The sequence below is a fragment of the Protomyctophum parallelum genome, assembly GCF_964188405.1.
Source record: "Protomyctophum parallelum genome assembly, chromosome: 6".
NCBI classification, from domain to species: domain Eukaryota; kingdom Metazoa; phylum Chordata; class Actinopteri; order Myctophiformes; family Myctophidae; genus Protomyctophum; species Protomyctophum parallelum.
In genome coordinates, this window is record NC_139701.1 from 5632345 (window position 1) to 5648108 (window position 15764).

A 15764-nucleotide genomic window follows, 5' to 3' on the forward strand; every position below is an offset into this window, starting at 1 on the left:
TAGAGATGGGTGGGGCAGTATTGGGGGGGTACAGATAGGGTGTTAACATGACCGAGGGGGGAGGAGGAGGAGGAGGAGGGGGGGGGGGGGGAGGAGGGAGGGGGGCTGAATTAAGCTGGCGAGTTGTCGGTGGCCAGGGCAGCAAGGTGAAACCTGGAATGTGTTGACGATGAGCTCATACCTACGTGTGTGTGTGTGTGTGTGTGTGTGTGTGTGTGTGTGTGTGTGTGTGTGTGTGTGTGTGTGTCCGCGTGTGCGTGGCCTCAAAGAGGATCCGATGCGCGGCCCCTCAAGGGCACTGTGGCGGGTGGTGACATCATGGGAAACTACAACAAAGCCACACAGGGCTGTTTGTAAACTCTGGCTCTCGCCCTCCGCTGTCTTCAGTGAAATCTGAAGGGCCACATGAAAGGCCTGACTTTTGAACTCTTTTGAATAAAAAAAGCCCCGCGTGTCTGTGGGCTATCTACTTAAGCTGGTATAACGTTACCAGACGACGCGGCTGCATTGCAACGAGACCTGCTCCCAGTTGTTGAAGTTATACCCGAGTGAAATGTAAATCATTGTACCTTGTCTTTGATGCTCACATGCCGTCTTTTTACTTACTTACTGCAATTTTGAACATTGTGCATTTTCTATTTCTTCTCTCTCTGTTCTCTTCCTCACGTGAACATAACCATTAGAAACCCTTCTGTCCTGTCCAGTAGTAGTAGATGGGACACACCTGTCCCCTTTTGGGCGGGAACCCCTTTTGGTGTTCGTGCTTTTATGCTTTAGCTTTTGAAAAATAGCAGATCTACAAGCTCATAGCACGCCACCGAGTGGCACGCCACGAGCTTGTAGGTCTGCTATTTTTGGAAAAATCGAAGAACGACTGACATAGAAACATAGCTTTTTCAGAAAACTGTCAGGATGTAGAAGACATTTATAGATTCTGATCTCAGGTCAAAATGGGTTAATTGTCTCTGCTTTGTCCTCTTTATTTGTCTGTCCCACGGTCTCTACTTGAACCACTGCCGCCGCTTGTCCCTTTGAATCGACTAATTGAACCCCTGTTTGTGCTTGCATGCTTGTCTCCTTGTCTATGCTTTGACACCTGTGTCTCCACGTCTCTGTTGGTCCCCTGTCTCTGTTCATGCAGAAGAGAACTGATCTACTTGGAGAGAGCAGGCGACACGTAACAAGGTGCCTGATGATACAGCAAATCCTTCCTACATCCATCCATCCATCCATCTTCAACCGTTTATCCGGAATCGTGTTGCGGGGGCAACAATTGGAGCAGAGAGCTCCAGCCTTCCCTCTCAAGGTAGGCATCATCAACTACATGTAAGGGGGCTAACTACTGTATGCGTAGGGAGGGACTAACTCATGTAGGAGGTGACCCAACTTGGGGTGACCAGGATTGTCCCGATTTCAAGCTGCATATCCCAACAAATATCTCTAAAACACACACAATATGTTCCCGTTTTCAACATTCACTACAAGATTGTCTACTACACTACAGAATTTAAATAATAGTGGTTTTCAGTGGTTTCATAGACCATGGGGTTCTGGGGACCCCCGGAAATGCTTTGCGTCACACCCATATATGGTGATACGACGCAACACCCCCACTCTCACAGATCTGTGATGTCATCCCCCCCACTTTGTCCGCTAGGATGTCCGCGATGCATTATTATGATCTCACCGCTGTGATTGGCCAAATCGGTTTCCCCTATATGAAAGTCTATTGGTTGATTCTGTTCAATTATGGTAAAAAAGATGGTAAACTAGATAAAGTGCGCCTCGGGGCACAGGTCTCCACCAGGGCAGGTCAGCTTGTGGCCTCCTGGTGGCGCTATAATAGGCTAATGTGAAAAGGGTGCCATTTCTTCTTAAGCCTTGGATGGCAATTGGATGATTTGACGCATTTTGTTCCAAAAATGTGTTTTGCACATGGCGCTATAACAGGCCAATGTGAAAAGGGTGGGATATATTCCTTAGCCTAGTAGGAAAGTCTGTGAAAGATTTCATGTAAATTGCACACTGCGTTCATGATTTGAGGCTTTTTGTTCAAAACTGGCCAATCCCTGCAAACTTTGGAAGCCAATGTTGGCCAATTAGGATGGAATATGAAATATCGGACAGATCCGTCTTGAACACATGACTATAGATATAGTGTGTAACGATTTGCGGGATTTTTGGACAGAATCTGGAGGAGTAATATCAAAAAAATAGTTTTTAAAAAGTCGGCCTCCTGGTGGCACTAATATATATGTTCTGGATATTTTGGGTCAGAGTTTCATCGTTTGCATCCAGGAAGAGTGTGTGCATAATTTGGCATCGACCGGGTTAACGGTGCCGGAGATTAGCTGTACACAGACGGACACATGGACACACACGGACGGAGTGCAAAACATACTCTCTCCCCATGCCTTCGGCCTGGTGGAGACAAAAAACGCCATAAAATGAATTGCGTGCGCGACCCACGCGTGCTCGCTAATGCACGCAAATCTCCTCCCCACACTCATCCCCCTCACCTTCAGATACCCTATGACACCCCTGCTCACCACCCCCACCCCCATCCCCACCCCCAATACGAATTGACTGCTAACCTTACAAAATACATCATAAAGCCATTTACGTTTTTTTTTCCTAATCTGAGGACCCCCCCAAAAATAACTTGCCGACACCCCAAGGGGTCACGACCCACAGGTTGAGAACCCTGACATAGACGTTTAACGCATTCTGACCGGGCACCCATTTTGGTGTTAGCATCATGTTATGCTTTAGCTATTGAAAAATAGCAGATCTACAAGCTCATAGCGCGCCACCGAGTGGTGCGCTACGAGCTTGTAGGTCTGCTATTTTTGAAAAATCGAAGAGCGACTGACATTTTTAGAATCTGATCTCAGGTCAGAATGGGTTCATCAGACCAGTGTGTGTCCAGTGGAAACCTCGTATGAATCTGATCTCAGGTCAGAATGGGTTAAATAATTTTCTTTTCATATAAATAAACATGCCCACCTAACCAATCAGAAATTTCAACACAGTCGTTGCCTGTATGCAACACGCATAATGTGCGAGTGCATGCACAGCGAATGTGCATATTGATTTAAGGGTCCCGCCGCGCTTTGAGGGGCTCAACATTACGGTCACCCTAGGCTAACTACATGGAGGGGGGGGGGCTCCATATCTATTATGTAGGAGCTACCTATAGGGCCTGATGGACACATTCCTGTGCGCGCCAAGCTGCTCTACGGCTGCATGGAGGCAGAAGGAAGCTTTGTTAACACCGAGCAGGAGGGAGGAGTGGGTGGAGGAGTGGGTGGAGGTGGTTTGTTGTGGTGGAGGGTTTGAATCTTTCTCAGCCACCTCTTCCACCCCCCCCCCCCCCCCCCCCCCTTTAGATCTCACAGGCAGCGAGCAGCACTTGACCTTTCCAGCACTAAAGGAATATGACAGCCGTGAAGCTGAGAGCGAGAGGGGGAGGGAGGGAGCGCACGCGCGCGCCAGAGAGGGATAGAAGCGAAGATGGAGAGGAATGGAGCTGGGAGGTAGAGAGAAAGTGAGAGGAGAGGAGACAGAAGCCACCCAAAGTGCAGGCTGCCACCGAACACATTACGTTTGCAATCAGCGTCACTCATCTCTCTCTCAGCGACAGTTTGATTCCCACTTCTCCAAGCAGACGTTTATTTTTGGTCTGATAACAGGGACGGCTAAATTGAAATTGACAGCTCGACAATCTTACAGATAATAGACAGGGCCGTGCAGGAGATCATGTGAACGGCGGTGGGTTTTCATCTCCTTTTTCTTTCTCCTCCTCCTCTCCCCCTCTTTTCTTCTCTTGAAGATGAGAAAGTGGAAAAGGGGGCTAATCTCAGTCCAATCAGGGGAGGCTGAGAAGGAAAAAACAGAGAGGCCAGAAAATGCAGCAGCGAGGGATGAAAAGGAAAACAGGGGCATGAAAAAATAGAAGAGGGGAGAAAATGAATAAAGTCCTCGTGGTGAGGAGGTGTGTGTTTGCGTGTGTGTGCGTGCGTGTGTGCGTGTGTGTGCGCGTGCAGAGGTGTAGGCAGGCGAGGTAGGGGAGAAGGAAGGAGAGAGCGTGGGGGGGGGGGGTGGTGTGGAGGAGGAGGGAAGTTTCTTTAATGTTTTCTGGCATCAGACCAGCCGAGGTTATCCTGGATCTGTTCACTCCCACGGGAAAGGTAGAACGCTGCCGGGTGGAGGGGGTGGGGGGGGGGGGGAGAGAGAAGGGGGCGGGGGGGGGGGGGGGAGGAGGGGCGGGGCGGGGGTAGAGATGGTTGCCCTCTTTTGCTCCAGGAGAAAGGTTTATGCTCTGTAGTAATCCCCTCTCTCTGATGTGGCTGGCCGGTGGCCTCGGAGCTGCTGGGGAGGCCCATCATCACAGTGTGTTAGAGTGTAGAAATGAACCTGTTTCAGGAGGAGGTGTGAGCTCTGGGTTCAAAGGGAAACGGCCAGACATCTGATTAAACTACTGCTGCTAATTGTTCCTTAATCCCACCATACTGTGGAGAGACCGGTTCAGCTCGGCCCGGACGCACAGAGGCACGTTAAACCCTCCTGGTTAAGATCCAAATGCCGTCAGTGAAAATAAGTGGCTGGCAGTGACGGAGACTATATACAAAATCTAAAAAAAGAAAATGGGACACGGTTCCATTTCCCCACAGCCAGAATCGTGCTGTTTTCAGCTTTCTGTTTGTATTATTAGATTATATATAGTTAACTGTTCCGTTGTCGCTTACTTTCACCTTTTAATCTGTGGCCAGGCATCATTGCTTGAAGAGAACTTGGAATGACCGCACACAATATAATTCTGCTCCCGAGAAAGCCTGGAGGGAAACATTGTTGTATATAGGTTGAAACATTGTTGTATATAGGTTGAAACATTGTTGTATATAGGTTGAAACGTTGTTGTATATAGGTTGAAACATTGTTGTATATAGGTTGAAACGTTGTTGTATAATTATATAGGTTGAAACGTTGTTGTTATATATAGGTTGAAATGTTGTATATACTGTAGGCTGAAATCAAGACATTCCACTTTTTCTTCATTTTGATCACTTTTTGGGTCCGCAGTACCGTATTTAAAAACTGGGATGTGCATATTGTGTTCCTCCTTTACAGGTATCATTGCTTACCATGTAAACAAAGCTTTTACAATAGACTCTAAATCGAACTTGATTAAAGAGATGCTTTATTGAATAGAATCATGAATTGAATCATGGAGATGAATTGATTACAATCAACCAAATTGTAGTGCCCCCCCCCCCCCCCCCCCACAGACACACACAAACACACACACGGTCTCCCATGGGTGCACACTTAACCTCTCCCCTTCACCATTGTTAGTGAGGTCAGTGTGCGAATGCCAGTTGACCAGTGGACCACGCTGACAACAGGACAACGCCATTTATTCGTCTGTGCAGCTGTCTGTCTGTTCTACTGTATGTGAACATTGGGTGACAGCGAAGCAATTTCCAAATAAATTATTTCTAGAGCAGCTCATCACAGTGACATGTAGTATACACTACAGCAGGGGTTCCCAACCATTTTCATGTCAAGGACCCCCAAATTGACACCAATTAGCCCGCAGACTTAAAACATACGCCAAGGACCCCCATAAGAGAAGATATTTACGTCTATAGCAATGATTTTCAAGCACTTTCATTTCAAGGGCCCATGGTTTGAATGTTCATGTTCAGGTCCATGTTCTAATCTCATGGAATAAATGGATGATCAAATGTAGGAATCAAGATAGCCGCAATTTGCAACGCTAGTTTTTTTTTTTATAGTGGGATGAATCTCGGAGTTACAGACCCATAAGGGTCCATTTGTTTCCTAAATATAATCTAGCTGGGGACCCCCCTGGAACTCCCTCAAGTACCCCATGGGGGTCCCCGGACCCCACTTTGAGAACCTCTGCACTACAGTACTGTGTAGACCCCCCCCCCACCCTGCCGCTCCGCTCCTCGCATTCCACGTGAAAGCGTTTACTCTTATGGCCTCCATGCAAATATGAGTGAACCCCGGGCCTGCCGCGTTTTATCTGCCTATAATGACAGAGATGGCAGCGTGGATTAGTGGGTTGAATGGGAGCGCTGCATTGATGCTTCCCCTCTGTTTGTTTACACTAAACTAGGGCCTATTAGAGATCATTTACTGCGTTATGCTGTCAGTTAAAAGGTTTCCGTGCGTGCACGTGTGTGCGTGCGCCTGCATGTGAATGAGGGTGTTTGTGTGATTGCACGTGTGTGTGTGTGTGTGTGTGTGTGTGTGTGTGTGTGTGTGTGCACGTGCGTGTTTGTGCGCCTCTTCAAAGGCATGGTCTCCTTATCTTCTGTCAACAAACAGCCTCCTACACAAGGAAATGGAGCAGAGCTTTTATACACCTGTAATTCATTCAAATATTCCGGCTCCTCGCTGACCATAAACAGGTGCCGCCTCACCGTTCCTCCACCACGAGGCTTCCTATATATACAGTATATACACCCGTCTGATTCATGATAACTAGTGGAGAAAGGGATGTGACAAGCTTGGCAATGAGCTTAAAGTTATTCCTCCAGGTTTATGACCAGGTTTATCACAGTTGAGTATACCATCTTCTGCCCTTATTTACTTTTTTATTTTTATTTTTTCAGACATATCTGGCTTTCAATTTTGTGTTCTCAAGGCGCTTTACAATGGTTCATTCATTCATACGTTTGGGAGGTGAAGCGGTGAAGAGTCTTTGATTGATTGATTGAAAGATGTATTAACAGATTGGAGAATTACAGTACATTTCAAGCACAACTCAATACAAAACTGTGGACTACACCATAAAGCATTACACTTGTTTACAATAGAGTCCACGACGCATACATGTATGCATTTTATTTATACTGATTGTTTTGTATTGTATTCCTTACATATTCTTTCTTGACAGGGACAATGCACTATGAATATAGTGCACCAGATATAGCTACAAGCTCATTTCCATCTGGCGGGATCTGTGGCATGTGATTCTAAGCAGTGTAAATACAGTAAATACAATGTCATAACCTAAACACAATTAGGAGAAATTAACAGGATAAAATGCCCCTAATCTATACACTGTTGATCTTTGGAAATAAGTCCTGAGATTTGATTTGACTAAAAGATCAGTGATACTGGAATTGTAGTCGTATGACAAATTGTGGGTAAAAAGCTCGCAATGCAAGAGTGCAGACTATTCGACGCCAACTCAGGACTCCTGTATCTCCGCTCTCCACAAAACCCAACTCGCGTTGTACGTTTTCCAATTAACTAACTGTAAAAATGTACCCTTCAGAGTGAGAATGTTGTCCAGGCATGTTACTGTGTGGTTTAGAGATATACAGGTTCATTTTGGGTTGGTCTTTAGTTACAGTCCGAGTACCATTTGGACTGAATATTTGACTGCGCAGTAGCCTTTTCTACAAAGATCTGACCCACATCTGCATCGCCTCACATCTGCGCCACAGCCTCCGTTTTGAAATTCTGCATACAGATTGATGTCTTGACTCCCAAGTTTCCAGTAACCGGTGGTTACTCTGCAATTTGCATGAGTGGTCTTCAACCCACCCCCCCCCACCCCACCCCCACCCCAACCACCACCCCCCTCCCCCCCCCAGGAGCAGCAGCGGTATTCCCATCAGTCTGCTCCGGCCCCGAGGCAGGTCGACCCGCGGACCCCCGGCCCGGCGCTCAGTCGGGTTCTCTCCCCAGCCGCCTCTCCTCTCTGCGGCTGCCGGGTTTGACTCACCGTGACCCTTGACCTGCGATGCTGCACCGCCTCCCCCACACATGCAAATACAGTGGGCCTCCCTCCAGGAAGGATGCATCAGAGACGAGAGGGGGAGGGGGAGGGAGGGATGGATGGAGAAACCGAGGTACCAGGGAGAGCTGGAGGAAGGAATGGAGTCCTGGTTGATAGAGATGGATAAAATGAAGGAGGACGAGGTGTAAGATATAAGAGGAAGATTAAGAAGAGAGTTTGTGGGGTGGAGAGAGAGAAAGAAAGAGCTGGAGACCCCTGAAGGGAGCTCCTCTGTCTCTGACGTGGGGTGTAGAAATCTAGCCAACACGCACGCGCACACACACACACACACACACATACGCCTTAAAACACTTCTCTGTCTCAGCTAAAATGCGCCTCTGTCTGTAAAGCTTACAGTGACCCGTACTGATCCTGTGTGTGTGTGTGCGTGCACGTCTGTGTGCTTGTGTATAAGGGGGGAGGGAGAATGAGCGTTTGTTCATCATATTTATTGTAGTTTATTTTCCTCCCAGTCTCCTTCAGGCTGTGTGTGTATAGTATTGTGTGTGTGTGTGTGTGTGTGTGTGTGTGTGTGTGTGTGTGTGTGTGTGTGTGTGTGTGTGTGTGTGTGTGTGTGTGTGTGTGTGTGTGTGTGTGTGTGTGTGTGTGTGTGTGTGTGTGTGACTGTGTGTGTGTGTGTGTGTGTGTGTGTGTGTGTGTGTGTGACTGTGTGTGTGTGTACAGTAACCCCTACAGTATATATAAGTGGCCGGATGCTGTAAGATGGGAGGTGGGCAATGTGTGCGTCTGTATATCTGGACTACCTCCAACAGCCCCCCCCCTCTCCTCTCTATTCCCTCTCTTCTCACTGCTCGGAGGATCTGACCATTTTCACTCTCTCCCTTTCTCCATCTGTCCAGCTCTCTTTGTCCCCATTCTGATCCTCTCCTCTCGCCTCATCTACTATCTTCTCCTCTCCCCTCCCCTCCCCTCCCCTCCCCTCCCCTCCCCTCCCCTCCCCTCCCCTCCCCTCCCCTCCCCTCCCCTCCTCTCCTCTCCTCTCCTCTCCTCTCCTCTCCTCTCCTCTCCTCTCCTCGTTTCACCTCGGTAACGGCGGCTAAGCACATATAGGTCCTCACACTCTCACTAATAAAACACACTTAATGTGAGATCTTTCGGCACGAACACAAGCACTTTGCACACATCGTGTGCACGCAACGCACAAGCACAACAAAGACGTGTTCTTTGTTTTCACTCCCACTCTCCAGATCCACGCTCTCTCCGACAACTCCTCAAAGCTTATTGTATACCACTATATGCCCTATAGCTGTAATTCAACCCACCAGGCAGACCGTCTGTCTGTCTGTCCGCCTGCCTGTCTGTCTGTCTGCCTTGTCTCTTTGTGATTGTCTGCCTGCATGCATATACCTGCCTCTCTGCCTGTGTGTGTGTGTGTGTGTGTGTGTGTGTGTGTGTGTGTGTGTGCGTGCGCGGCGTGTGCTCATGCCTGTCTGCCTGCCTACTCGCCACGCTTACTGCCAGCCCTGGCGTGGGCATCGATAGTCTTCACCTCCTCTCAACCCCCCCGTCCCCCCCTCCCCCCCCTCTCTTCTCCGTGTTGCCACCACCAGAGTCTGTTGGCAGGAGCCAGTAGCGCTGCTTCACCAATGGCTTACACATTAAGGCATGAGCTGTTAGCTGATAGCGGGCCAGATTGTTTGTGAGCGCAATATCTCACACTTTCACACGCACTTTAGCCCCACAATCGGCCCTGGTCCTGATTGCATTATTGCAGTGTGGAGGGTCCATGGCCGAGAGCCCTCCAATAAAGATACGGAGCCCATGAGAACCGGCTCGGAGCGAAGGAATGGGAAAAGAGGAAGACCAGATCAAACAGAAATGGGGGGGGGGGGGGGGGGTGAGAAGGTGAGAAGACGTGATTCATCATGAAGGAAGAAGGGGAGAATTGTGAGACGAGATGGACTATATGCAGGGCAAGGGGATGTTATAAGTTGGAATGAGACATGGCCCGTCTATTTCAATGTCCCCACATTACCACTGAGCTTGCATTGATAGTGCTTTTATAGTTCCTATATGACTAATGTATACTCTATAGACTAATAGGGCTATAATCGCCAGGCTGTTTTTTGCTGCTTTGTTTCACCTTTTAATCTGTGGCCGCAAGTATCACTGCTGATCATGTGAACAAAGTCTTTACAATAGAATAGAACAGAGCACTGCTCTGCATGGTCGTGACGGAGCCGCTTCCCACAGCTTTCTGTGATCGTGTAGTTGACACACAGCCACAGGTAGCACTCGTGGGACTCTTGGCCGCCAGGTGCACCCCCGATAAGACTCCCTCCCTTCCAGGGAGGGGACCTGCAGAGCGGGCAGACCTTAAGGCTCGGTGACTCAATTCACCGGCGGAGACCTCTTTGCAACATGAGCGTGAGAAAGTCACTCAGGCGGAGACGGTTTCAAAAAACCTACAGCTTTGTGTTCCTTCACATCAATACATTTGTTTTGGAACTCTGTCAGTGGCCATTGTGCTCGGGCGAAATGACTCGGGTGTTTCTGTGCACAGCCCCGCGCTACAATGAGACATGTTACTGATGTGTTTGACAGAGAGCGCATTGTTGTGCATAAAAGAAAACGGGCTTATATTTATATTACCCGTTTACATGCATGCACAGACAAGTCCCGCGCACATCCGCTATATGTTAAGCAGTTTGCGGAATTGCGCACCAAAAAAAAGCTTATATTGTCCAAGAAACATACACGCCTTGTGTCAATTACGCAAACTGTCAAACCGTCCATCTGCATTATAGCCTTAACCGAACCTTGTTTCTCTGCCTTTTGTGTACCTCGGGAGAGGCTGTCCCGCGCAATGCCGCTATCAGATCCACGATCTTTGCGGCGAGCCGCGAGCAGCACCGTGCTGCCTGCCTGCCTGCCTGCTGCAGAGAGACCGGAGAGCTGAGGCAGAGCAGAGCAGAGCAGGCACCCACCCGGCCGGCCGGCCGCTCGGTCGGTCGCTTGCGCGCCACGTGTCGCGGGCTCTGCAGCAGCTGGAGATGTGTGCGCGGGCGGTGGGTGGTGGTGTGGTGTGGGGGGGCTTTGCATATCAGACAAATAGAGGGCGCACCGCAGGGGCACGGAGCAACACGTCAGTCCCCTAAATGTCCTTAACCAGTAGATTATTTGACAGGAGAGAGAGGGGGAGAGAGAGAGAGAGAGAGAGAGAGAGAGAGAGAGAGGCACAGTGTTTCCAGTAACTTTCGACCAGTGTTCTGTCAGAGAGATGCTATCCAAAAATATAACCTTTGTATTTAATTAAGAACGTGGCTTGTTGGTGCCTGTTTCCGTTTGGGAATAATGTTTAATATGGCCTGCGTTGACTTTTGTATCCTATTCAGAATTTATTCTCGACTGTGTGTGTGTGTGTGTGGGGGGGGGGGGGTAAAACAAATTAATTATATTTAAAGCATGTGTGAATGTAATATTGTCACTAAATAAATTAACTTTATTTATCGCCACAATCACCCAACGTATCCTTTCAGTTTAGAGTAGACTTTATAACAGCATTCGGAATTGACGCATGTCAATTTATTTGGCCGCAATTACGTTGTGTGTGTGTGTGTGTGTGTGTGTGTGTGTGTGTGTGTGTGTGTGTGTGTGTGTGTGTGTGTGTGTGTGTGTGTGTGTGTGTGTGTGTGTGTGTGTGTGTGCGTGCACGCACGCACGCACGCACGCACAACACGCGCACAACACACATACACACACGCCTCTGTCTCCTCCTCCAGCTGCGATAAAGATAAGGAAGCGGGACTGGAGTTATGACCTGAAATGTAATGCCTTGAAGAACGGCGGCGGCGCGCCTCGCCTGAGCCCCGACCACAGGCGAGGAGGCATCGCTCTAATCGTGCTGCTGTGTGCTGGCTGCTCCCTGGCTCTGTGCTCAGCAGCTCTCTCTCTCTCTCTCTCTCTCTCTCTCTCCACTCCTCCTGGCTCACATTCCGATAAGCCCCGATCCGAGTAGCGCACACGGTAGGCGTGGTTTTCCCAGGCTCTTAAAACAGCAGCTGCTATTTACCTTCGCCTCTAATGTAAACCACCACCGCCACCCCCAGCCCGGCAGCCAAACCTCAACCACCGCGCTCATAAAACATCCTGGCACGTGCTCCACATTCACAGTACAGCTCGCATGCCGACAGATGTCAAAGTGCCAAATTCGTACAGAGCTAGTATAGTACACAGGGCCCTGCATGGCAGACAGTCATGTCTGTGATGATGGGAAGGGGAATAGAGAGAAGACAGCTTTGTCACGAGTCTCCATATGTTGTAGATTGACTAGATTCCCAATAATTAAAACGGGGTAATGTAATAATGTATAGCCTAGTCAGTGCAGTGAGTGCAGTGCACCCCCAGCAATGAATGTTGCTCAATCACACATATCGTTTATGAGTATAGCTACAAATAGGTTTACTTCATTTAGCTTTACACACTTCAATGTTTTTATTATATATTGACTTTGGTTTGTGTGGGCCAGCATATATACAGTACAATTACCCCAAGGTTTAAGAGTTTAGGGCAAATTTGAAATGTGACTTTATTGTGTGTTAGTGTTACTGATAAATGTGTGTCTCTTGGAATGTTGCCTCCTCACGCACGCGCGCGCGCACACACACGCACACACACACACACACACACACACACACACACACACACACACACACACACACACACGCACGCACACACACACACACACCTTTCTGTGCGTTGTAAAAAAAACAAAAACTTGCGCGCATCAAACATGCCGAGTCAAGTCAGCCCCTCACGCACGCAGGCTGCGGTGCGGTGCCGTGCCTGGCTGCTGCTGCATGCTGCTGGTGGTAAGTCAGTCAGCGGCTCAAGTGTTAATATGTAAACGGGGGAATGATTGAAGGCAGCCCCGGCTGTGCCCTAAACCCGGCCGCGCGCCATTGGCCCGTCAGCTCGAGCGCCAAACAACCAATGGGAGGGCGCCGACCACGAGCCATCCTCCCCTCGGGCCGCGTGTCCCTCGCGCTGATTGGTGGAAAGTTACTGTGGGAAAGAAAGTTTGGGAAGTTTCACACGAGCCGTTCGCGTGCAGTCCGAGATATAAATAAGACCCACACGCAGAGGCTTGCAGACAGACCGACCGCCCGCTTCCGCGCACTGATCTTTTAGCTCGCTGACATCACTGTCTGAACCCTGCTCTCTGGATGGGACACTTGTGTCTCAACAACACAACAACACAGTTAAAGGATTGTAACATCTCAGGATCTTTTTTTTTCTTTTTGTTGTGGGACTTTTGAATTTCACGAGCTATACAGTGTGCCCGTGTGTCCCCGCCTGGCTGTGTCAGTGGAGTGTATACATTTTTTTTGCGCTTTGCGGTTGGGATATTTCCGAACCAGAACAGAAGATCAAGATGCCTGCCGATATGATGGAGAAATCCTCCTCCTCTCCGGTCGCCGCTACCCCGGCTAGCATGAACACGACCCCCGATAAGCCCAAGACAGCGTCGGAACACAGAAAGGTTGGTAGTACTTTGCAATCTGAACGAGACATTATGTTTATAGTGTCGCTCCGAATTACGCACGGGGCTGCCTCATGCTGCAACACAGGAGATTCATGACTGCTGCCGTCGCACGAAAAACAAGAGAGAGAAATTAACGATTTTCTGTTTTATTTTTTATTTTTAAATCTAGTCGTCCAAGCCAATAATGGAAAAGAGGAGACGAGCCAGAATCAACGAGAGCTTGGGGCAGCTGAAAACACTCATCCTGGACGCGCTCAAGAAAGACGTGAGTAGCCCCATCTTCTCATCCCCGCTCCTCTCATCATGAATGAGTTATTGGCTCCCTTGTTTCATGTTATCATGCCTCGATGATGGACTCTGAATGTGTCGAAGACTGACAGTGGTGTCCCCTCTTTCTCTCCGCAGAGCTCCAGACACTCGAAACTTGAAAAAGCGGACATCCTGGAGATGACGGTGAAGCATCTCCGGAACCTCCAGCGGGCTCAGATGACTGGTGAGTTTAGTTACCGGAGCTGCCTGTCTGTCTGTCTGTCTGTCTGTCCCACATACCCGTCTGCGGTTCATATCATGCATGTTGTACGAGTCGTGTCTAGTGAAATCAAAATAAATAGACTGAAATAGCATATTGATGCATGTGTCGCCTATTTAGCCTATAGTGACCGATGCCCAAATAAATACGCTATATACGTGTTAAATATTTACTACTCCTGTTTTGTTAATTAATTGCATGCGTTTGATTCTCTCCCGGAGATATTTGTCTGACCGGTGTTTATTTAATCTTTCCCCCGTGCAGCTGCTCTAAACACAGACCCCACCGTCCTCGGGAAATACCGCGCGGGCTTCAGCGAATGCATGAACGAAGTCACCCGGTTCCTGTCCACCTGCGAGGGGGTGAACACCGAGGTGAGGACGCGGCTCCTCGGCCACCTGGCCAACTGCATGACGCAGATCAACGCCATGAACTACCCCAGCCAGCACCAGCTCCCCGGCGGGCCCCCCACCCACCCCGCCTTCGCCCAGTCCATGGTCCAGATCCCCCCCAACTCGTCGCCTCAGGGCATGCCCATGGGGGTGTCGTGCAAAGGGGGCTCCCAGGCCACGTTACCGTCGGACGCCACCAAAGTGTACGGCGGCTTCCAGATCGTGCCCGCCACGGACGGACAGTTTGCCTTCCTCATCCCCAACGCGGCTTTTGCGCCCAACGGGCCCGTCATCCCCGTGTACGCGAACAGTGTGAGCACGCCGGTCCCCGCGGCCGTGTCCCCCGGCGCGCCGTCGGGGAACTCGGACTCGGTGTGGCGACCGTGGTGAAGAAGGAGAAATGAAATGGGACTATATTTGAAATGACTCTTATCGCGACACTTACAGTTCTCTTCTTTGTCCAATGTTACAAAAGTTTTTCTTTTTTTGGATATTTTTTTCATAATTGCATTGCGTTAAAATGAGAAGATTATGCACTATATTTGTATAGCCTAGCTAACAAGGGAGTAAAGTTCATATTGAAATGAGATTTGTATTGTGGAAGTCTGTTCACTGCATTTTTATATTTGAGGTGTCTTTTTTTTACTGTGTGATGCCAAAGATATGTCCAATGCTCTTATGCTGTTCTTCGTTTTGGAAGACAAATAATAAATTTGTAAAGATATTAAAATAATCTTGTGCTTTCCTTATATATGAGTTAAATGTCACTTCAAGTCTTTATTCGAAAGTGAAACAAAGCATATTTTTATATATTATAGATTTGTGAAGTTTTGTGGGTTGATTTGGCGTGCAAATATCTAGATCCATTTGTGCATATATAAACCTTTTCTCCCCGACCAAAAATATTATTCGCAGAGTTTGAAATTGTGTTAACATTAACACACATACCCATTTAAGCATTTGTGATTGTGATTAGCCCGTTATTACATTATGCCGCGCACATTATCAATAGGCTACATCATAGTGGTTATTATCTCCTAAAACTATAACATGAGGTGCTGTGAAAACCTGCATGCAGGTCCAGTGTATTTCTTTGGTCTAGCCAGGTTTGTGTCCTGCAATGAAACGAAATGTGAGACCTGCGATTTTGTTAACATGAAACTAAACAGACATAGGAGTAAAGTAAGTATAGGCTATTGACTGTGCAATTATCTTGCAGGAACAATCAAATCAACAATCAAATGATTATCTATAGGTCCGTGTGGCTCGCTGCAGTTGTCAGTCACAGCCTATACGTTTCCGCTATACTGTTTTGTGAACTGTTGGGGAAACTATTGGTGATTTGAATGAATATGCAGTCGGAGAGTTGAAACTCCTTTTGACGATGGAACCTTCAGTGACAGTCCAACAAGTTTCTCCTCGCTGTAATGAAACGTAGGGCGCATTGAGAGGCGACGTGCGCCATCTAGCAACGAAGGGGCGCATGGCAACGTGATTGGCATTATTGGATGCGATCAG

The 15764-nt window shown here is 48.5% G+C and overlaps 1 protein-coding gene across 1 annotated transcript; it reads left to right on the forward strand.

The window, feature by feature from the left end:
• The first annotated feature begins 12913 nt into the window (after window positions 1-12913).
• Window positions 12914-14979, forward strand: her6 (hairy-related 6). The gene is made up of 4 exons (XM_083766982.1): window positions 12914-13322; window positions 13495-13590; window positions 13731-13818; window positions 14119-14979. Exons 1-4 carry the CDS (start codon window positions 13215-13217, stop codon window positions 14634-14636), a joined length of 810 nt encoding a protein of 269 aa, XP_083623108.1. The 5' UTR covers window positions 12914-13214; the 3' UTR covers window positions 14637-14979.
• Window positions 14980-15764: the final 785 nt, after the last annotated feature.